The 24,751-nt window shown below is 33.7% G+C and overlaps 1 protein-coding gene and 1 non-coding gene across 15 annotated transcripts in view; one reads left to right on the forward strand and one right to left on the reverse strand.

Annotated features, from left to right (window-relative positions):
* Positions 1-24,751, forward strand: part of OXR1 (oxidation resistance 1) — a 303,412-nt gene extending 278,661 nt beyond the window's left edge. For 8 of the 14 annotated variants that reach the window (XM_001158863.6, XM_054656937.2, XM_016959772.3 and 5 more), the window contains 6 exons: positions 9,555-9,635; positions 11,464-11,589; positions 12,349-12,501; positions 14,227-14,322; positions 17,796-17,869; positions 22,868-24,751. In XM_001158863.6, the coding sequence (XP_001158863.2) occupies positions 9,555-9,635; positions 11,464-11,589; positions 12,349-12,501; positions 14,227-14,322; positions 17,796-17,869; positions 22,868-23,003 (666 nt within the window). In that variant the 3' untranslated portion in view covers positions 23,004-24,751. The remainder of the gene's footprint in view (positions 1-9,554; positions 9,636-11,463; positions 11,590-12,348; positions 12,502-14,226; positions 14,323-17,795; positions 17,870-22,867) is intronic. The other 6 variants (XM_009455785.4, XM_001159245.6, XM_063817344.1 and 3 more) reach the window with 1 other exon arrangement.
* Positions 1,816-1,877, reverse strand: LOC112204269 (U7 small nuclear RNA). Its single transcript, XR_002937841.1, has one exon. It is a non-coding gene; the product is annotated as a U7 small nuclear RNA (small nuclear RNA).

The following is a 24,751-nucleotide window of genomic DNA, read 5'->3' on the forward strand; positions in this document are numbered from 1 at the left end:
AGGATGACTTTGAAGTTTTTCTGAAATAGAACAATATGATGTGTTTTGTTGCGTAGACAAGCTGAAGTCCCAGTTTTCTAGTTGTTTTCTTTGTTTTAAAGCAGAGATTCTAGGAGCTGTAGGGCAGGCAGCTCTTAAGAAAATTGGGATGAAAAGGATTAGCAGTTCTTTTACCTGCTTTGTAGATTGAGAGCCCTGTAAGATTTTGCCTGACAAGGGGCTCTTATGCTTCTAAACTGAAAAAAAAAAAAAAAAAAAAATTCTAAGAGAATAACCAGTATTTCAGAACACATGAAATTTGACTTTTTGGAGTTTATAATGTGTAGCTTTTTAGAATTCTTCGTCTTTACCCAACAAATAATATGGCCATATTATTACTACCTCTGTAAGAGAGATTATCACTGAGGTATCTATAGATACCTTGACAATTTTCCAAATGCCTATGTATGTAGTATCACATGACCTTACAGTAACCCTGTGTGTTAACCAGATTGTTTTGTTTTATAAGTGAGTTAATTTACATCTCAAATACATTAATAACTAATAAGCAGCATACACTCCTAACAAAATGCATGGCATGAAATTAACCTTTTGCCAGTTAGCTTCGGTGAGAACCATATTGATCAAGCATGCTTAAGTTTTGTTATCTTTTATTTTTTTAAAGGCCTTTTTATAGTTTATTCTGATAACTTAAACTTTAATCATTCATTTATTTGAAGCTATTCATGTATTTGATATATTCATGTGCCATACTCTACCTTGTTAGTGTCTGTCAATAAGTCGTAATTTACTTGAAATTATAAGCCCATTTTATAATAAGGATTTAGTCTTAATCAAAGTCACAAGTCATTAAATAGCATCATTGTTTCATTGCCTTTATCAGTAGTCACTAATTTCATCACCATTTTCTTAGTTTAGGCCGTCATATATGAACAGACTTTTTTTAAATTTAGGCTTTCATATATGAAAACACAGGAGAAAAGTTTGTATGTCGAATTGTTTACATCTGTTCAAGAATTAGCTGACAGGTGGATTTTTAGGAAGAGCTAATTTAAATGTAAAAATCTTTCCAGTGACTTCAGCCTGAGATAATAACTATAATGATAAAAATAATTACTTGTACTGACAGTGTATACCAAATATTGTTCTAAACACTTAATATGAGTTACCTTATTTAATTCTCACAACCCTGTGGAATATTACTTTATCATCTCCATTTTACAAGTGAAAAAACAGGGACATAGCAATCATACTACAACTAGTGCAAGTCAGAGCTGATTTTTTAATCTAGGCATTCTGGCTCTAGCTGATGCCCTTAAACTCTTTGTCATACTTGCCCTCAAAAATCTTCAGAATATAACAAGAGGAAGAGAATTATTTATTTCATATATTTAATGTATCAGAACCTATTTTATATATACTTTATACATATTATTTATTTCTCATAAAATGTAAAGTATTTCCATTTGAAGAATCAGAAATGGGGAAACTAAATGAGGCTCCCTAAGTTCACAAAACTAATAAAAATCAGAATCAAAATTAAGGTAGCAGTCTAAAACCAAAGCCAGTATTCTTCAATATTATGCCGCCTATCTATAGTAGATAGTCATAAGACATTTATTAACCAGTATTTATGTATGTCTTATGGTAAGTGAAACATCTTCTGCTCTCCAGTCACAACCTAGTTGAAAAAAATATACACATATATTCAATGTAGAATATTTTTTCTTAATTTATTTGACTCAATTGTTTTTTTATTTTTCATTTAAAGAAATTTAATAGCATAGGGGGCTTTCCAGTGAAATTTAATAGCATAGTGGTCTTCCAGTGAAGACCAGAAAACCTGCTAGATAAATTCTAAGAGAGCTGTAACACTGACTCTGTAGTTGAAAAGCATATATCTTATGTATGCAAGTTATGAGGCATAATAGTAAAATGAACATCTGTGATGTACCACTACCCAATATTAGAACTAGAATATCACTAATGTAGCTGCATCTGTCTGTGTGTTTTTTCTCATCTTGTGTCACCCTCATATTGGTAACCACCTCTCTGGATTTTTTGTTTTATTATCCCCCTAACTTTTTTTAATTATAATAGATTTCATTTTTTAGATCAGTATTAGGTTTACAGAAAAATTGAATGGAAGGTATAGAGAGTTTCCATATACTCTCTTTTCCCCAAAACACAGTTTTCCCTGTTATTCACAAATGACATTAGTGTGATATATGTTACAGTGTATGAACTAATATTGATATATTGTCATGCAGAGTCTATAGTTTACATTAAGGTTCATTCTTTGAGTTGTATATTCTGTGGGTTTTGACAAGTGTATAATGACATGTATCTAGTTGTAGAATCACATGCTATAATTTTACTGCCCTAAAAATTCCCTGTGCCACAGCTATTTATCACTCATTCCCTTCCACTGAACACCTGGCACCCACCGGTCTTTCCACTGTTTTGCATTTTGCAGAGTGTCATATAGTTGGAATCATATAGTACGTAGCCTTTTCAGATTGGCTTCTTTCACTTAGCAATTTTTATTTAAGACTCCTTCATGTCTTTTTGGCTTGACAGCTCATTTCTTTTTATTGCTGAATAATATTCTATTTTATGGTTTTATCCACTTCTTTACCCATTCACCTGGTAAAGGACATTTTGCTTTCTTCCACCTTTTGGCACTTATGAAAAGAAACTGTTACAAACTTTTAGATGTAGATTTTGTGTGGACATAAGTTTTCAACTCATAAATACCAAGTAACATGATTACTGTATCCTATGTTAAGGATGTGTTTGCTAGGCCAGTGTGGTGACTCACGCCTGTAATATCAACACTTTAGGAGGCTGAAGTGGGAGGAATTTGAGATCAGCCAGGGCAACATAGTGAGACCTTGTCTCTAAAAAAAAGAAAAGAAAAAATAAGAAACGAAGAAAGAAAGTAAAAAGAAACTGCCAAACTGTCTTTCATCTGTCTGTACCCATTTTGCATGGCATCCACAACAAATGAGAATTCCTGTTCTCCACATCCCTGCTGACATTTGCTGTTGTCAGCGCTTTGGATTTTAGCTTTTATTTAAATAGATGTGTAGTGATATCTCAATCATTTTAATTTGTATTTCCCTGGTGACATATCATAGTGAGCATCCTTTCATAGTCTTATTTTCCATTTGTATATCTTCTTTAATGAGATGTTTATTCATATCTTTTGTCCATATTTTAATCAGGTTGTTTGATATCATTGTTATGTTTTACATAAACATAGAGATAGAACAGACCATTGTCTCCTTCCTTCCTATCTGTATTCCTTCATATATTTTGGATAACAGTCCTTTATCATTTATATATGTTGCAGAGATTTTCTAGTCTGTAGCTTGTCTTTTTCATTCTCTTGACAGTGTCTTTCACACAGTAGAAGTTTTTAATTTTAATGAAATTCAACTTAATAATTTTCTTTTTCATGGATTGTACTTGTGGTATTTTATCTAAAAATGCACCTTCAGACTTAGGGTCACCAAGATTTTTTTCCTGTGCTATTTTCTAGGAGATCCATAGTTTTGTGTTTTCCTCTGTAGTCCATTTGGTATAAAGACTTTGTCTCAATTGACTGTTCTGCAGGTGGATATCCAGTTGTTCCAGTACTATTGGGGTAAAGACCATTATTTCTCCTCTGAATTGTCTTTACTCCTTTGTTAAAAGTCAGTTGACTGTATTTATGTGGGATATTTCTGAGTGTTTTATTGTGTATCATTGATGTATTTGTCAGTTCTTTTGCCAAAACCATGATGTATTGATTACTGTAGCTTTATAGTATAGTAAGTCTTGAAGTTGAGTAGTGTCAGTCTTCCAACTTTGTTCTTTTTCTTCATTGCTATCTTGGCTATTCTGTGTCTTTGCATATAAACTATTTCTATAAATTTTAGAATCAATTTGCCTGTATCTACAAAATAGCCTGGTAGAATTTTGATTGAAATTGTATTGAATCCATACATCAAGTTGGGAAGAACTGACAGCTTGACAATATTGAGTCTTCCTATCTATGAATGTGGGATATGTATTTAAATCTTTTGTTAATCACAGTTTTCTACTTTTTTTCACGTAGATCTCTATGTATTTTGTTAGAATTATATGTATTTCATTTACATTATGCTAATATAAATGGTATTCTTTTTAACTTTCAAATTCCAAGTTTTCATTGCTGATATATAGAAAGACCATTGACGTTTGCATATTAATCTTGCACTCTGAAAGCCTGCCATGATCACTTATTCCAGTAGAGTTTTGGTTGATTCTTTGGGATTTTTTATACCAACAATCATGTCATCTGCTAACAAAGACAGTTTTATCTCTTTCTTCCCTATTTATATAACTTTAATTTTCTTTGAATTTAATTTATATAACTTTGTCTTATTACATTAGCTAGGACTTCCTGCATAATGTCAGGTAAGAGTACTGGCAAGGGATATCCTTTCCTTGCTCCCAGTCTTAGTGTGAAAGGATCTTGTTTCTCACTATTATGCGTTGTATTAACTGAATTTTTTAAATACATGTTCTTTATCCAGTTGAGGGAGTTCTTCTTTATTCCTAACTTCCTGAACATTTTTATTAGTGTTGGATTTTGACTAGTGCATTTTTTTGTATCTGTTGATAAGATCACATGATTTTTCTTCTTTACCATGTTGATGTAATAGATTACATCAATTGATTTTCAAGGCTGTACCAGTCTTGCGTAGGTGGGATAAGTTCTACTTCGTTGTTGTATATAATTCTGTACATTTGTACATTGCTCAATTCAGTTTGCTAGTGTTTTGTTGAGAATTTTTGCATATATGTTAATGAGAGATAATTGCCTGTAGTTTTTCTTTCTTGTAAAGTTTTTATTTCTATTAGAGTAATGCTGTCCTCACAGAATTAGTTAAGAAGTATTCCCTCCGCTTCTGTTTTCTGGAAGAGATTGTGGAGAGTTTGTATAATTTCTTCGTAAATGTTTGGTAGTATTCATCAGTGAGTCTATCTGGGCCTTGTGCTTTCTGTTTTAGGAGGTTATTAATTATTGATTAATTATTTAAATACATATCTTTCTTTCTTTTTTTGAGTTGGAGTTTTGCTATGTTCCCTGGGCTGGTCTTGAACTCATAGGCTCAAGTGATCCTCTCACCTCAGCCTCCTGAGTAGCTGAGATAATAGGCATGCATTACCTGTTTCTTCTTGTGTGCCTTTTGGTGGTTTGTGTCTTTCAAGGAATTGGTTTGCTTTATCTAGATTATCAAATTAGTGAGTGTACAGTTTATAGTATTTCTTCATTATTCTTTTAATATCCATGGGATCAGTAATGATGGCCCCTCTTCATTTCTGATATTTATTCTCTCACTCTCATCTATCCTGGCTAGAGGTAGAGGTTTATCAATTTTATTGACCTTCTGAAAGATTACAAAATTGGCTTCTGGTTCCATTGCTGTTTTTCTATTGATTTTATTTTTAATCTATTGATTTCTGCTCTAATTTTATTTTCCTGTGCTTGAGATTTAATTTGATTCCATATTCTTTCATCTCTTAGCATCTCAGTTATACTTTTTTAAAAAACTTTTTTAAATGGTTCCCCTAGAATTTGTAATACACATTTTTTTTAGTATAGTTTACATGGTGAAACCCCGTCTCTACAAAAAATACAAAAATTAGCCGTGCGTGGTGGCACACGCCTGTAGTCCCAGCACACGTCTGTAGTCCCAGCTACTTGGGAGGCTGAGGCAGAAGAATCACTTGAACCCAGGAGGCAGAGATTGCAGTGAGCCGAGATTGTGCCACTGCACTCCAGCCTGAGTGACAGAGGGAGACTCCGTCTCAAAAAAAAAAAAAAAAAGAAAAGAAAAGAAAAAAGGATATGGGGATATGGCTCCCTCCCCTCTTCATTCCCTTTTTTTCCTTTTCCCAGTATTGATGAAAGACAGGAAGTGATTTTAAATGCAGATTTTTTCAAATCAAACTTCACTAATAGAATTAATTCTGGATTTTTTTTTTTTAAGACAGGATTTTGCTCTGTTGCCCAGGATGGAGTGCAGTGGCTTGATCTTGGCTCACTGCAGCCTCAACCTGCTGGGCTCAGGTGATCCTTCCATGCCACCAGGCCCGGCTAATTTTTTGTATTTTTTTGTAGAGACGAGATTTCTCCATGTTGCCCAGGCTGTTCTCAAACTGGAATGTTATTTTGAAAGCAGTAGTTTTAATTTGGGCAAAATGGGGCAAAGTTTAACATAATTCAGGTCTTATTTTGTAATAAAGACTGTTAATATATGATGAGATATAGTAGAACAACGGCTTATGTGACTTCAAGGATGCTGTTGTATGCTCTTTTTGTTTGATACAGAAGCTCAGAATTATATTTCCTTCTTTAACATATTTTTTGGGACCAAAGTAAGTGTAAGTGGCATTGATTAGATAGTATTTCTTTTTCTCTTGCATTTCCATTTACTGAGAAAGTAGTAAAAATGGCACATTGACATATAACTAGCAGATTTTTGTTAGTGTGCAAGACATTGAAGAAAGGGAGATTTGGGGTTTGTTTTGGAGTAATCTTGGGGAAACACTGGAACATCCATAAGGTATTGTTCTTTATATCTAAGAGATGAACGTGTTCTTAATCATGGGATTGGCAGCAACTGTGAATTTTCTCTAGTCTCTGTTTTTGTTAGTCCATTTGTAATAGTGATGGGTGGATTTACCCCTGCCTTTCCATTGGTAATTCTGTAGAAGTAAAGGCTTAGGAAAATACTTTCTCTTTGTGAGGGTCCTTTGTCAAAGACTGAAAAGACTAGAGAGTGGCATTTAATTCTGCTGAGTATAGGTCATGGTACTTAGTTCCTATAGATAGGAGTTAGCACTTAGTTCCTATAGATAGGAGTTAGCAGTATATCCAAATACTTTATTCCTTAAGAAACGATTTTTTTAGCCAGTGAATGCACTTTTAATTGGAAGGTCTTGGTTTTCTCAACTGTTTACTCCTAATAATTCAGAGCGTGATAAGGGATATTTTGGAGAAATGTATTCATTTTTTATTTAGGTTTAATCTTTTGGGTAAAGTAATAAATTGTATACATGGAGTATGGTTTACCAAGGGTATAAAATTAATGTAAGAGTAATTCCAGTTTCCTCATATATACTGGGAATATATAGCTCTTTTATCCCTTTATTTTGAGAGAAGGAAGTATATTTCTGTACTCAAATTCAAATCTCTTTTTTCTATTAACTCACAGACTTTTTTTTTTTTCTTACAGTTTTCTGTATCCTCACCCATCAGGGCATGAGTAAATGTTTAAGGTTAAGGAAGCAGAAAGTTTTTAAGTCCTAGAAAAAAATAAAATTGAAAAAAATAAATTTGAAAGAGTAGATTTGTGACATGAAAGAAACTATGACTTTATCAAGTGTTATTAAGATAAGCTTAGCCTTATGATGGCGATTTATTGTTCTCTTATTAGTAACTCCTACTCTCAGCAATGCTGATACAATTAGGTTATGACTGATCTCTTTTGTAAGCATAATTTAATTTCACTTCCACCCAGGAAGTGTTTTTCTTATAGTAAATGAAGGAGTTTTAGAATATAGATATAAGATAATTGTTAACTGGAGGGATAGAAGGAAAGCAGAGAATTAGATAAGTTATTTTTGACAATCCTTGTCTAGGAGACTATTGGACTGAAGGCCATGAAAAAAGAAAGAAAAATATAATTGGCCATTAAATATTTCTAGAGACCTGTTTTGCTGGGCATAGAAAAGCAAGCCCATGATGTTTTTTATTTTTAGTACCTAATTTTTCTTTTATCTTTATTGAAATCCTATTGTTCTTAATTGAAAGTCCTTCATTATTTTTATCTAATACTGAAATATAAAAATTAAATTCAGAATAATCAAAATGTTAAAAATAGTTGAGATGTCAAACCTGAAATATTCTCATTCAAAAATAAAAACCAAAAATTAATAAGGAGGCTCTTTGGCCATTATCATTTAGTCTTCAGGGTAATTGATGAAAAGTAATCAAGTAAAAGTCATATGAATAATAGTAGTTCTCATTAATATGTTCTGGGCACTATACTCAGTCCTTAATATGCATTTCCTCAGTAATTCACATAAAACCAGATTTGATATGCACTTTTATTATTTTCATTGTTTTATAACAAAATTGATAGGCAATGGGGAACCCAGGTTTATCTGACACCCCCCTGCCACCCGCCCCCAGAGCTAGAGAGAATAACAGCTTCTGGTTTCTAAGTACAGAGTCAGCTAACATATTGTATGCTTTGTTGCTTCACAGAATTCAATATAATAATAATGGCCAGAATGGAAATCTGTCCAGCCTCTTTTCCTTTTTTCTATTCTCATGTCTTTCAGAACTTTCAACAAGTTTACATAGCTTTTCATAGTTACCTTGATGTTTACTGGTAGCCAGTTCCTTTTAGTTGGCTAAATAAAAAGCCTTTAAAACCTAGGTTCAAAATCTAAACTCTTTATGAGGCAGTTGGATTAACTCATTTTGTGGTCAGAGCCTCTGTGCATTTTTGATTGATTACAAGAGGAACTAGTCATAGCTCAAGAGAATCGTCACATATTTATCACACCATTAGCGTTCACTGTAGTATGGTAACTGTTTTTAGAATTATGTCATGATCTGAAAAAGCTGTAACTATTTTGTCAACCTGAGGAAACTTACCTGTTTTTGTGGGCTTTCTGTAATAGTGTTTATCTGTCATTTATGGCTTTCAAATTTAATACTGTGCAAGAGCCTGGTCTAGGCAATTATAGAAGATAGAAAGTTTTCCTTTGAAAGTTAAAATGTAGGAAAGTTGTTAAATTTTAGTCACAAATAAATGATACAGTAAAAACCATAAAGAAATAAAACAGGAGAGAGGCAAAAACTAGAAAAAAAAAGTCATTTAAAGGGCTGAAGCAGACATACTTAGAAGGTACTTTTGATTAGACATACTTTTGAAAATCTAATTTTCTACTTTCTAGAGCTTATTTTTCTTATTGCCATAGGTTTTAAAATGTACTTCTATATTGTTTTCTTGCTCTTCTCTCCTCTGTTGTTTCTGTTATAGATGGGTATGTTTGTCACCTGTGCCTAGAAGAAATTCTTCCAGCATGGCCGTTAGGATATAATGTTTGAGCTCACCTGATTTGGAGGGGGTAGTTGAAACTACCACTTCCTTTGTAACTGCAAGACCGTTTAGTTTTCAGACGTTATCTTTAATGTTAGCAAAGTGTGTGTTTTATATAGTGTTTTCTGTATAAAAAACTATAATTTCTATTTACTAAGTTGAATCTATATGGAATAGTCCATAAAATAAACCTTACATACCAACTAGTTGGATGTAGTAGTGAAAATCATTCATGAGTATTTCACTCTAGTTTGATGTATAAATCTCTTGGATTTTCAACATAGAGTGGGGAAGAAATCCTAATTACAGTTGTCTTCCCATTTTAATTTTTTTTTTTTTTTTTTTTTTTTTTGCTGTTTTTCTCAACTGTCAGTGGAATTATTGTCTTCCTGTCTCCATATTTAGGTAGTGTCAGTGGCTGAGTATCACCGCAGGATCGATGCTCTAAATACTGAAGAACTGCGCACACTCTGCAGACGCCTCCAGGTGCCCCCTTCAGTAGTTTAAACCCCTCCAGAGACTAAATACTCCCTGTTTTTAGTGTTCTTTGTCATGGCAAATCTCATTTGAAGAATTTGCTTTGACTGCAGCACTAAAATTAAATTCCTTTTTGTATTAAAGGTTATAGTATTGCCGTGAAGAGCTGTGGATTATCTTTTCTGTCATCTTTTCATTTGAAAAATATTCTGAAGAATGTTCTGTCACTTCAGAATTATTCTCAGTATTGTGTGTTTCTTTCAGCGATGAGGAGTTTTCATTCATTTAACATTGGAAGAATGGTGTTGGTTTTGAGATTGAATCTTTTCTAAACAAAATCTGAAAGATATGGTACTATAGGAAAACTAATAAAAAATTAATAGCAAGGCTTAAATATTTTATTTAAGGCTATTTCATTTGTATCAGCGTCACATCAAATATCTCAATAGGATAAACTGTTCTTGAGGCATTCTTGGTTGGTATTAGGAGTACATTGGAATAGTACAGTTTAGACACAGAACTGGATAAATTACTTAAAATTCTGTGAGATAATCTTTGTGATTTTTTTTTAGAAACAAGAAAGCAATGTAATTGAAAACTCACTTTTAAGTTGTGTCTATTATACTGTGTTTCTTTCTTCTTAATAAGATATGCTTTCATGGCTCTGCTAGACCTGAATTTTTTCTTTTAATGCTTCTAATGCTGCCTTGGGTTTCTTTTTCTTTTTCTTTTTACCTTTCACATCATCAAAATAAGGGTGAAACATGATGATATGAAAGAATGAGTATTTAGCTTCTTGTCAAAAAACAATACACTTATAGAACATGTATTGGTTGCAAATATATGCTGCTCAGGTTTGTTAAGAAACCTGTTAAAGGAACAAAATAATTTAGCAAGAATTTCATTCCCATATAGAATCACAGTTGCTGAGCATTGCTGCATTTTAGTTATCTGCTCCAATAGAATTCTGCATATTTTCCAATTTAAAAGTTTCATAAATAATGTTTCATTTATTTTATTTTCTAATATTATTATGTTTTATATATTAAAATAAAATTAATATTAAAAAGTAAGCACCAATAGAATATATTGTGCAGTAGTAAGCTTTATTTTTAGTTAGTTAACATTCTTATCGTTTTAAGAATACCAGTGAAATCATTTCCACCAAGCAAAAGCATGTATTCTTTGTAGTGCAACACATTAATCTAATTTAAAAAATAAATTTATGAACAAATTAACAGTAAAATTTATTGTTTGGTCCAAGTAGATGAAAAAAATTAAATGTTTAGAAAGTTATAAAAAGAAAGCATTTAAAAAAATGGTAATGTTTGTCAGTGAAACAAATACATGCACAACTCACAGAAAATAGTTATTTTTTTTTATTCTACTATTCTTTACATTAAAATTTTGGCACCCAGGAAGTTTTGTTCATTATTTTTGACAAACTTTGTGTTTAGCATGAAAGAATTCTATTTTAAATAGCACACACACACACACACAGCGCAAGCCAGCTAGCTGACTTTTGCCCTTCAAGGGCTTAATTAAAGATGCATGCAACTATCTTCTTTACACAGAAATATGGAGATTTATCATTCCTACCAGTCATTCCTCGTGTAGTGGATGAGAAAACGTCTGCTTATATTGTTATAAAATCTTTTCCTACATTGGCTACATCATAGATATTAGATATGGGCCATCTTTTGCCCTATAAAATCTTAAGGTTAAAGATTTAGCCACATTTTCTACGATATAAAGCTTTATTTATCTGAAAAGTCTGACAATTTTGAAAGCATGTCACAAGTTTACATTAATGCACTACCTCTATTTACTGTTTTAGATTACTACAAGGGAAGACATAAATTCAAAGCAGGTTGCTCCAGTGAAAGCAGACCTGGAGTCTGAATCTTTTCGACCAAACCTAAGTGATCCCAGTGAACTTTTACTGCCAGATCAAATTGAAAAGGTATGACATGCTCACATATGTGCATTTCTGAGTGTGAGTGTGTACCCATGAGAGTAAAACAGCCTCTTTTTACTTGTTTCTGAAGCAACAGCGTTAATGCTATTACTATTCCACTCCAGTGAAAAGAAAGAGTAAGCAAAACATAGCAACTAGTGTTAATTAAGATGTTAGGAGATTTAGGTAAGCAGACACTAAAAGCCAATATTTGTTTTATTGTTGTGTGCTTGTTACTTGCTTTATGTGGATTATTTCATGTAGTTGTTACAACAGCTGTAGAAATTGGATGCTCTTATTATGCACATTTTTTATTAAGTTAAAAAGTCGGGAGCACAGAGCGATTAACTTGTTCAAGGTCACACAGGGAGAAGTATTAAAGCTTGATTCCTAACTTGGATAGTCTGTCTCCCTAGCCTATTATTTGAGAGATATTTTAATAATCAAGCTAATAGTCTATCAAGTATTTTTGTTAATTCAATATGGAAGGCAAAAGCATTAAGTAATCTATGTTTCTTATCTCTGTTCTAATCTGTGTCTGGTTCAGGATGATTCTTTATTTTCCTAATAGACAATTAATATTTTATTCTGAGAAATGTGTAATACTTTTCAATCATCTTAGTATCTTTGAGAATAATAATTTCTACTGTTAATTTATTTTTATAGCCTATATTATATAGGCACCATTACATTCCAGCTGGCATTAGTATTCTACATAATGAACAACAAGCTATCAAGTAAATACTAACACTTTGTTTTCTAAAGCTTACCAAGCATCTTCCACCAAGAACAATTGGCTATCCATGGACTCTTGTTTATGGTACTGGAAAACATGGCACAAGCTTGAAAACTCTTTATCGAACAATGACAGGTTTAGACACCCCAGTGCTGATGGTGATTAAAGACAGTGATGGACAGGTATGAAACACCAACTGCATAGATTGCTTATCCTTTAAGAGCAGTAACAGTAACTTTTAGCATATTTATTTGATAAACATTACTTTATTCGTGCATTTTATTGTTTAACTGATAATTACTGGGTACTTTTAATATGCAAGGCAATGTTGAGTGTTACAGAGGATAGATATGAGCATGATGATTAAGAGTTAATGCCTTCAAAGGGATTATAGAGTGGTAGAAAAGAACATTCGCACATACCAACATCTCTAATGGTGGGGAAAATGGTAGGTTTCTTAGAACCTAGAAAAAGTGAGGAAATAAGAATGAGGTTCATGGGAAAGGTAGAAATTGACAGAGTCTTGAATAATGGGTGAAGTTTTGATTAAAGATAATTGTTTGAAGATGATAGCCAGAACAGAAGCACAAATAAGAGTAATATTGGTTTGTTCTTCAAACAGCAAGTTCAAGTCAGTTGTAATTGGAAACTAATGAGAAGGTAAAATAGCAATATTAGAACAAAACACTGGTATTACTAACACCTTTAGTGTTTTATGTGTCAGGAACTTGACTAATCACTTATGCATTATGTTATTTAATCATGAAAGCCCTATGAGATTGATACCGTTATCTTTATATTAAAGAATGAGTCAACTATGACATAAGCTCATCAACTTGCCCAAGGTTACATACCCAAGAAAAAGTATTTGCACCAATGAAAATGAATGAACTTCTGCTACATGCCATGGCATAAATGAATGTCACAAACATAATATTGAATTAGAAATCAAACACCAGAGAGTAACTTTCTTATGATTTCATTTATAGAAAGTTTTATCAGTGGGCCAAATGAATCTATAGTGGTATTAGTCTAGTAACTCCTTCAGGTAGTTGAGACTATTGATGAGAGGAAGCACAAAGAGAGCTTCTAGAACTAGTAGTGTTCTGTATCTTGGTCTGAATGAATGTTGCATGGGACTTTGCCATGTGATAGTTCTAAACTGAGCTATGCGTTTATGTTTTGTGTACTTTTCTATAATGTATATGTAAAATAACCTTTCAATAAGGAAATATTTTCAAAATTAAGACTATAAAGATAGAATGTCAGGATAGACAGTGACTGTACAGATTATCTGTCAGACTCTCTGCACTCCATTTCTGATGTGGAAACTTCAGCCCATAACACTGAAATTACTTGGTCAATCTCTTATTCATCAATTTTCTCATTAGGGTACTGTGTGTCTTGTATAAGATCATGCACAGGGTTAAAGGACAAAACAATTCACACATAACACCTGCCCTCATGGAATTTACTGTATAATGATAAAGAAAAAATAGCATATTTTAAAAGTGATAGAATGTTTCCCTATACTGAAGGACTTATTTTATTAAGCACCGCAATCCCATAGCATCATGTTATCCATATCATACATACATTGTACATATAAGTCATCCTGAAATGTGTTAACCACTTTTTAAGATTGTCTGCTTAATTACTTTAAATAAAATCCCAAAATTTAAAAACTAGGAAAAAATCTGTATTTCCATTGAAAAACCAATATACTTCATATTTGACAATAATGTAAATTATATAGCAGCTAGCCATTTTTCCCTTTTTAAGTATGATTAGATAAAACTATACCAGATTTCTATTTTTTGCATTTTATTTAAACATATATGATGAAATAATGCTTACTGGAATAAATTTGTTAGTCGTGTCATTGAATATGCCTTTTTTATCCTTAGGTTTTTGGTGCGTTAGCATCTGAGCCATTGAAAGTGAGTGATGGCTTTTATGGTACTGGAGAGACCTTTGTTTTTACATTCTGTCCGGAGTTTGAGGTAAGAACCACTATTTCAATATTTTGTTTATAAAGAGGTGACATAACATACTGCCCAAAGCAATTTATAGATTCAGTGCTATTCCCATTAAACTACCACTGATATTCTTCACAGAATTAGGAAAAACTATTTTAAAGTTCATGTGGAACCCAAAAAGAGCCCAAATAGCCAAGAGAATGTTAAGCATAAAGAACAAAGCTGGAGGCATCACGTTACGTGACTTCAAAGTATACTACAAGGCTACAGTAACCAAAATAGCATGGTACTGGTATAAGAACAGACACATAGACCAATGGAACAGAATAGAGAACTCAGAAATAAGACCTCACACCTGTAACCATCTGATCTTTGACAAACCTGACAAAAATAAGCAATGGGGAAAGGATTCCCTATTTAATAAATTGTGCTGGGAGAACTGGCTAGCTATGTGCAGAAAATTGAAACTGGACCCCTTCCGTAAACCATATACAAACATTAACTCAAGATGGGATAGAGACTTAAATGTAAAACCCAAAATTATAAAAACCCTAGAAGAAAATATAGGCAATACCATTTAGGACATAGATACGGGCAAAGATTTCATGACAACAATGCCAAAAGCAGTTGCAACAAAAGCAAAAATTGACAAATGGGATCTAATTAAAGAGCTTCTGTACAGCAAAATAAACTATCATCAGAGTGAACAGACAGCCTACAGAATAGGAGAAAATTTTTGCAATCTATCCATCTGACAAAGGTCTAATATCCAGAATCTACAAGGAACTTAAGCAAATTTGCAAGAAAAAAAAACACCATTGAAAAGTGGGCAAAGACACTTTTCAAAAGGAGACATACATGTGGCCAAAAAAACCTGTGAAATAAAGCTCAACATCACTGATCATTAGAGAAATGCATATCAAAACCACAATGAGGTACCATCTCACTCCAGTCAGAATGGCTATTATTAAAAAGTCAAATAACAACAGATGCTGGCAAGGTTGCAGAGAAAAAGGAATGTTTTATTTTGTTGTTGTTGTTGTTGTTTTTGAGACAGAGTCTTGCTGTGTCGCCCAGGCTGGAGTGCAGTGGCATGATCTCAGCTCAGTGCAGCCTTTGCCTTCCAGGTTCAAGCAATTCTCCTGCCTCAGCCTCCCAAGTAGCTGGGATTACAGGTGTACACCACCATGCCTGGCTAATTTTTGTATTTTTAGTAGAGACGGGGTTTTGCCATGTTGGCCAGGCTGGTCTCGAACTCCTGACCTCAGGTGATCCACCCTCCTCGGCCTCCCAGAGTGCTGGGATTACAGGCGTGAGCCACCACGCCCAACTGAAAAAGGAATGTTTTTACCCTGTTGTTGGGAGTGTAAATTAGTTCAACTGTTGTAGAAGACAGTGTGGCAATTCCTCAAAGACCTAGAGGCAGAAATACCACTTGACCCAGCAAATCCCATTACTGGGTATTTACCCAAAGGAATGTAAGTCCTCCTAATATAAAGATACATGCACACAAATGTTCATTGTAGCACTATTCACAATAGCAAAGACATGGAATCAACCTAAATGCCCATCGATGATAGACTGGATAAAGAAAATGTGGTACATATACACCATGGAATACACCATATACACCATGCAAACTAATGCAGGAACAGGAAACTAAACACCACATGTTCTCACTTACAAGAAAGAGCTGAATGATGAGAACACATGGACACATTTCAGGGGAACAACACAGACCTTGTGTCTGTCGTGGGGTGAGGGTGCGGGGAGGGAGAGGAGAGCATCAGAAATAATAGCTAATGGATGCTGGGCTTAATACCTAGTTGATCGGATGATCTGTGCAGCAAACCACTGTGGCACACGTTTACCTGTGTAACAAACCTGTGCATCCTGCACATGTACTCCTGAACTTAAAAGTTAAAGGAAAAAAAAGAGAAAGAGATGGCATAAATGAAAAAACCATGCACTTTGGAGTCATGCAAGTTGCATCTGACCCCTATCTTTGCCTTTTACTCCCTGGTAACTTTTCTTTGACCATTTTGAACTTCAACTTTCCTGTAGATAGAATGAGGAATCATAAAATATGGCATGATCATTTAATAATTAAATGAGGATCATTTATATATAATACTTGGGATGGCACCAAACACAAATTATGGACTTAGTAAAGAATATACATTATCATTACTATTCTGTTTACAAATTGTCATTGTGAAATTTCCAGAAACATTTAATGACTAAGCTTAATCATGTAAGTCATGAAAGCATAAAAAATAAATTATTTGGATTTAAATAACAAGTTATTGACTGGTTTCTTTTTCTTTACCTGTGTGGCTTTACTGTGGCTTGACTAACACAAATTGAATACATTCTCATGCCAATAAAATCTAAAATGTAAAGGTATAAATGAATTTTAGTGAATGTGTGACTATTCTTAAAACATTGAGTGCAATATTAGTATCTCGGGCACATTGGAGTGTGGCATGTAAAACCTTCATTTTAATCTCAAGAAAAGGAATCAACACCATTGGTTATAAAAATAAATGAAGAAAATAGGAACGATTTGGTAACACAATAAAAATTCTTTTAGCAAATTTGTACTTAACTAGCTCACCAGAATAACCAATGCTTTTCATTCCTTCCATAAAATATGTCAACTGATAGCAACAGCTACTTGAAAGCTTGTAGTTATTACAGATTTTCTAAGCATCAGTGGTGCCTATTCTCAAACTTATGTTACTGCTACCTGATAAGTGTAATAATGTAGTCAATTAAATGTTACCTAACTATGAAAAACGAGTGCTAAAAGAAAGTTTTATTGAAAACTGTAATGAACACATTTTAAAAACTTGATAAAAGTAAGTTGCTAGAAATTGCTACTATGTTAGGTTTAGGTAAAACACCCATAAAAGGTTAGAAAAAGATATTTAAGAATATTCATGTCTAGTTTGCTCTTGGATTTCTCAAATGATTTTAAGTTCTCACTGTTTAAAGAAATTGAAACTGAAAATCATAAATACCCATTATGGTCATGGTTTATTTAAGAACTGTGATCAGTAAATATATATGCAAAGAAAAGGCCTTGGCCCTATGTTAAAATATTATCCAATTAACATACATTTCTGTTTAATGGTAAAAGTTAATGGCATTTGTGTCCGATTTTTTTTCAACTCATTTACTTCTTTCTCAATTTTTTCTGTTAACCGTCCAACTCTTGGTGTCTGTAGAGTCAGGAGAAAGAAGTATGTGTGAAAAGTTAACAAAATTTTGAGAAATTGGAATTGAAAGTTAAGTGATAGAGTGTGTGCTTTCAAATTTAGTCATATAAACACTGAAACCCAAACCACCAGAGCCTTCTGTGCCAAGCTTTTTGTGGTGTTCTTATTCTTATACTGCCAGTCTTGGCTTTGTTAACTCGTTTGAGTTTTGGAGAACTAACTCTCTATAATAACCATTTCATCTATATATTTAAAGCTTTTTTTAAATTTATATAGGTCTTTAAGTGGACAGGAGATAATATGTTTTTTATCAAAGGAGACATGGATTCACTAGCTTTCGGTGGTGGAGGGTAAGTCTCTTGAACATTTCACTATGAGATTTTTGAAGAACTTTAAAAATGCATTTGGATTATTTATAAATTCAGTTGTCTTTAGAAAGTTTTGACGTTAGAATTCAAATTTGTATATTATGAAAAAGAAAGTATAATGTATTTGCAAGAAGTCGCTCAAGTGTAGTTATTGAAACTATTGATGGAGTATTTGTTTCATTTTAAAATACTGTTCAGTTTATTCACTGTTAATTAAGACCCATCTTTTTCTTTAGAGCACAGTGGCTCTTTGATAATATAAAGGGAAATATCTCAGTACCTTTGAACTTCTCTAATTTTTAAATAACTGTGATGGAATATTTTATTTCTCCCAATGCATAGAACAAGTCCAATTGTTTTCATGCTATTCTACTCTGGAGACCATTTGGAATGATATTTTAGACAGTAATAGAAATGGGTATTTCTGCAGAAAATTGTAGGGACCCCTCAAGTTTTCAGGGGTTTTTACTTGCTTGTTTTTTTAACAATTATGGATCAGACAATAATGTGATTATCTTGGCATTGCAAGTACTGTGAGGAGCTTTGTTTTTTATTTGGTATCCCAGCCTCCTTTAATCTTTGCATTGTTGGGAGGTAGGCTGCTCTGGTCCCACCTAGCCTGGGCTTAGCAAGCAACAACTCCTTCCTTTGGTATTTCTGTCTTTCAGTATTAGACATGGGTATGCTAAATAATTTTCAGACTTGTAAAAGTGTTACATTATTTGTATCCCACAGTTGAGGATATATAATGATAATTTATTCAGACCACCAAAGAATATTCATCATCCCAGGTTATTCTATTATTAACAAATTTTCTTACAACTTCTCTGTAAGTAGGTGTTTGGAGGATATAAGTAGGGTGATTAAAAAGTGATCATGGTTATTGTAGCCTTCTCTGTTAGTTTTAGTTGTTGAACTCAGCATGTATTTACATGGTCCAATTATACCTTTTGGGGGGGTATCATTCAGCCCTCCCCTAAACAGTAGTCTTACATGTGATTCTCTTAGCTCTCCAACAGGTCCACTCAAGCTAGTGGCTTATAATTTCAAGATTTTATGGGTGCTTTAAGTCTTCAAAAATGTCATACACAATGCCATTAGATGTCTGCTGGAACTAGATTTTATTGTACAACATGATTTCACCAAGCTAGAGTAACCACTGGGTTATTTGATAATAAATTAATATAAGTTTTCAGTGTTTAAAGGAGAGTACAGCTTCAGAAAGCAGAAACTACAGGGAGTTGATATTCCAGAATTCCAAGGGAAAGGCACCCCAAAAGAAAAATGATGTAGTGGACTTAATGTAGGCTTTGGAGTCCAATAGACCTGATTCAGATTCTCACTTCAACATATGCTATATGTGGTACCTTGAGCAAACTCCTTAACAAATCTAAACTTTCCTTAGCTATAAATTGGAGATTAAGCCAGTTTTGTAGAGAGATTATAAGGAATTCACAAGGATATAATTTTTGTGCAAATCCTAGTATAGTATCTGGCATATAGTAAGTACTCAACAACTGATAGCCACCTAAACTGATAGCCACCTTTACTCATTTTCTTTCATCCAACATGATCTGTTCCCTTCTGATACCAGGAAGAATTCTGCCTGCAGTATCATTGGCTGCATGAGCTATAAGACATTAATTAAAGATTTAGAAGACTACTTTTATTCCTTCCACTTCCTTAGCCATTCTCTTTTCAGAAAGTTGTATGAATCATCTTTGAAAGCATTGCTCATATAAAAATACACTTTCTGGCTTTCTGGGTGTTTCACCTGGGACAGATCTGTAACCTCTTAAATACATTTACTTAAATATTTGGATATCACATACCTTTTTGAAATGCTGATGAAATGCAGAGGTACCCATTGTCTAAAATGAATATACAAATAATCCAATTTTATATGTGATATTAAGAAATTGACAAAAATGTTGAAAACTTCTACTCAGGGCTTCAGAAAATTCAGGTTACCTTGGAAAAAACTATTCATACTTGGTAATAAAACTTATTGCAGCATCAGTGACATTCATGAATCTTGAAGGTCAATTTTGAGGTACTACTTAGATGCAGTCATCTGAGATTACAACTAGATGTCTTAATCTTTTATTAACCCTTTCATATTTAGCAGAAGGTTTTTATGAGGAAGTCTGACCCTTTCATATTCTCCTTTCTAATAGATTGGCTATGATAGTCTATTCGCGCTTTTAAGGCTCATGGATTCAGATATCTCTTTAAAGGCATGTTGTTGCCAGTAGTGTTAGAGTCTCTAGAAGTCTATTGTCATAAGACCATAAACTTTTTAATTCAAATGCAGTTTCTAATTTATCTCTGTATTTTCCAGTGCCAGTGTCTGAAACATGATAAATGCACATTTAAAGTTGAACAAATTAGTCAAATATGAATTTCAATTTGAACCTTAACAAATGATGGCTTCCTCATGGGGCAGGGGGCATTTTGGGGACGATATAGTTTTGCAGTGCTTCTGTATCACAGACTCTGGATTGTTATGATTTTCAGGGTGATCTTGTATCTTAGCAATGTCCCATTTTCATTTATAGAAGAGGTTCATCAGAACATCATCACTGGTTATCCCATTACAGTTTTTTTGTACTGTCAACTCTCTTCTTGAGTGACACTGGATGATCTCTTTACCTGGTCATTGTGAATTACTATCCTGATCTGTCTTTTCTGTTTTGTTGTGAAGTACCAACTCTTTTTTTTTTTTTTTTTTTTTTTTTTTTTTTTTTTTTTTTTTGAGATGGAGTTTCACTCTTGTCGCCCAGGCTGGAGTGCAATGGCACAATCTTGGCTCACTGTAACCTCTGCCTCCTAAGTTCAAATGATTCTCCTGCCTCAGCCTCCCAAGCAGCTGGAATTACAGGCGCCCACCACCACGCCTAGCTAACTTTTGTATTTTTTATTAGAGACAGGGTTTCGCCATGTTGGCCAGGCAGGTCGCAAACTACTGACCTCGGGGGATCCACCAGCCTCAGCCTCCCAAAGTGCTGGGATTATAGGCGTGAGGCACTGCACCCGGTCCCAACTCTTAAAGGAACCATTCGACATGGTCACTGTAGCCACCTTCTCTACTTAGAAACACATCTCTATACTTAAAATTTGTATATGTAATTAATATACATTATATATTTGATGCTGTTTTTTATTACAGAGTATAAATAAATAGTTCCTTTCTTTTGTTCTAAGATAGTGTTAAAAATAGATCAGTTCCAGGCCAGGCACGGTGGCTCACGCCTGTAATCCCAGCACTTTGGGAGGTTGAGGCGGGTGGATCACAAGGTCAGGAGATCGATACCATCCTGGCTAACACAGTGAAATCCCATCTCTACTAAAAAATAGAAAAAATTAGCCGGGCGTGGTGGCAGGCACCTGTAGTCCCAGCTATTTGGGAGGCTAAGGCAGGAGAATGGCGTGAACCCAGGAGGCGGAGCTTGCAGTGAGCCAAGATCACGCCACTGCACTCCAGCTAGGGTGACAGAGCGAGACTCTGTCTCAAAAAAAAAAAAAAAATAATAGGTCAGTTCCTCTCCCACACAAGTCAGTTAACTCTGTGATGCCATGTGACTCCTGATGGCAAGCCTGAAGGTCAGAGGTTATAGCCATCCAAATTATAGAGTTGTGTAAGTCTTTACAGATTACCTAATATGCTTTTCTTTTTTGTGTGTTTTAATATAATTGATAAACTCTACCCCAGAGAGGTTAAGTGACTTAACTAAGTTTGACATAAGTTGTGGCCACTGAGTTGACAGACAAGTCTTGATCCCAGACCAGTTTTTTTCTTTCAATGAAATATAACTGCCCATATTTTTTAAAAAAGCCTCCTCCTCCTAAACTCTGGCTCAATTCTGCTGACTTGATATATTACTTTAGATTTAGAGAATCCCAAGGGATAGCTCTCTGGATATTATGTTAATTAATAGTTTGCCCCCTCTCCTCTTCTATTAGGTGGGAAAACATTTTCTAGAGAATAGAAAGAAGTCCTCTCATAACCTGGTGTTTTCCCCTCTCGGTTATGTATTAGATAATTAGATAAATTGGACCTTATAATCTATCTGTTAAGTTCCTGTTATACCTAGATTATATCTTGGTCCTTCTGCTTGAATCTCAACATCACATATTTGTCCATTTAAAGTCCTTTCTAACTGAGCTCTTTTGCAAACAGCTTCCTATGCAGGAAACCAGAGTTATTTACTAGGTCCTTAACATGAATCCCCAAATTTTATTTTAGATGATACTGAGTTTTTGTGCCTTTGCGAAAGTCATGTTAAATGTGTTAAAACCATACCGAAAAGATAAACACACACATACACACACACACAAAAAAAAACATACTAAAAAAAATACCCAAAGAAAAACTCATAATACCAGGCAAAAAATTACAGAGTAGTACCTGTCTCAAAAGCTAATCCTATATAAAGTTCATTATAGAGGACACTGTTCCTGGTCTGTATCATAAATAATTTTTTTCTTTTCTTTTCTTTCTTTTTTTTTTTTTTTTTGAGACAGAGTTTCACTCTTGTTGCGCAGGCTGGAGTGCAATGGTGCAATCTTGGCTCATTGCAACCTCCGCCTCCTGGGTTCAAGTGCTTCTCCTGCCTCTGCCTCCCGAGTAGCTGGGATTACAGGCATGTGCCACTGCGCCTGGCTAATTTTTTTTGTATTTTTTAGTAGAGACAGGGTTTCTCCATGTTGGTCAGGCTGGTCTTGAACTCCCGACCTCAGGTGATCCACTGGCCTCGGCCTCCCAAAGTGCTGGGATTACAGGCATGAGCCACCACACCCGGCCCATAAATAATTTTTTAATGGAATAGGAGTAAAACAAAATTGTGTCCGTGTGGAAAGGAGTAGGGAAGGATTTGAGAAAATTAATAACTTTAGGGTTGTTAGGTATTCAAAGTCTCACTTAAATTGTTTTATAACTTAGGGCATAAATATTAACAGATTATTATTTATGTATTGCAGAGGAGAATTTGCCCTTTGGCTTGATGGAGATCTCTACCATGGAAGAAGCCATTCTTGTAAAACGTTTGGGAATCGTACACTTTCTAAGAAGGAAGATTTCTTTATCCAAGATATTGAAATCTGGGCTTTTGAATAAATACAATGCTCTCTGTCTTAGCAGGAGAATGGCCCAAACCTGACATGGACAAGCATTGTTTGGAAAGTTCAAGAAGCAATACAGTGTAACATGTCACTTGTGCTTTAAAATTAGTCTGTATCACCATTTATTACAGTTATAATTTTGGAGTTTATTTTTCAAATCATGTTCTTGTCCCAGAGTTCTTTAGGTTAACACTAGGGACTGCGTCCATGTACTAGTATAACAGCTTGCGTTTGTTAGAATTTGGGCAACATTTTGATTATAATGACAACTTCATTTTCACATGTTACTCAGTTCCCTAATAGGATGGTGCTCTTTTGTTAAACCTGTATTGGTTTTTTTTTTTAACTATATTGATACATTTACTAGAAGAGTCTAATTGGGGCATTGAGGAAATGAAGACTAGATACTTCTGTATCTGTGAAGTTGGCACAGGTAACATTTGGACATGTTCATCTTATTCTTAGGAAGGAAAAAATCACTTGCCAAAATAATACATACTTCATAGACCACTGAGTTCTAGTTTTTATTCACACTACAACATTCTCTTTAATGATGTTGCAGGTATTCTCAATTTCCTTTTAAGAAAAATGAAATGTGAGGAGAATTCTGGTTGTAATAGATGACAGTACATATGATCTGCAGGTTTGGGCATATGCTTTCATCATTAAATTATCTGATAAAGTTACAAGTCACAAAGGAGAATGAGAACTTAATGATTCTATTGGATTTAATATATTAGCAAGAAAACATACTATTTACATATGTGTAGCTTAGTAAGGCATTAACATAAGTACAAAAACTATGAAACAGATGCATATTTCCTCAACATACTGTGTCAGGTATACTGTTTTATAATTTGGTTGTTTTAGCCTTATTGCACACCAACTCCCAAAATATAGGTTACTCTTGTTCAAAAGGAAAAAAAAAATTGTGATTTTCTTTGAGTGGTATATGTTATTAATTACCATTAGCATTTGCTCTTATAAAGGGCAATGATTATAGTAGACAATATTGTAACTCAGTAGACTTGTTGAATATGCAAACTTACTGTCAAGTGACCTCAAAAAAAAAATGAAAAGATAGAATACACTAGTAGTTCTTATCCTCTTTTGTAGGAAACCAATAATAGCCATTGTGGCAATAATTCATCAGTTGATTTTAAAGCTTCATGTTATGCAAAAAAGAATCCTGCTGTTATACATGTGACAGTGACTTTGTGCTGAAATTTCAGCTATTCCAGATAAACATTGTATATCTTGTAAATTAATGTTTAAAGGTAGTTTTGTTCTTATAGAAAGTGTTGATTGCCAGGTTGCTTATAGCACTTTAAGTTATTCTAAAAATGAAATTATAAGCCAAATATTTGGCTTAAGTAGATTTAGTTGTATAGCACTTACATATTTAGTCCTTTTGAAAGTTTAGATAATTATTTAAAGAAAGCATAATGCTAATGGAAAAGAAAATCTGATGTTCTATTATAATATGCTATTGCTGAATATGAATAGAAATACAGGGCATCATTTCCTTGTCTCATTATAAGTTAGTAACAATATATAGATTAAATGTTTACAACATAGGGAATTGTAAATAAATATATCAGTTTTTTCCCCTTTGGTCTTCCACAGCAGTATTATTGTCTTTGTGGAGTTGACTAATGATAATTTAAAAATCCTGTAATGGATTTCTACTAAAATAAGGTCATAGTGGCATATACCAAATAAAATCAAATACAGAAATACAAA

This window comes from Pan troglodytes, chromosome 7, assembly GCF_028858775.2.
Source record: "Pan troglodytes isolate AG18354 chromosome 7, NHGRI_mPanTro3-v2.0_pri, whole genome shotgun sequence".
Taxonomy (NCBI): domain Eukaryota; kingdom Metazoa; phylum Chordata; class Mammalia; order Primates; family Hominidae; genus Pan; species Pan troglodytes.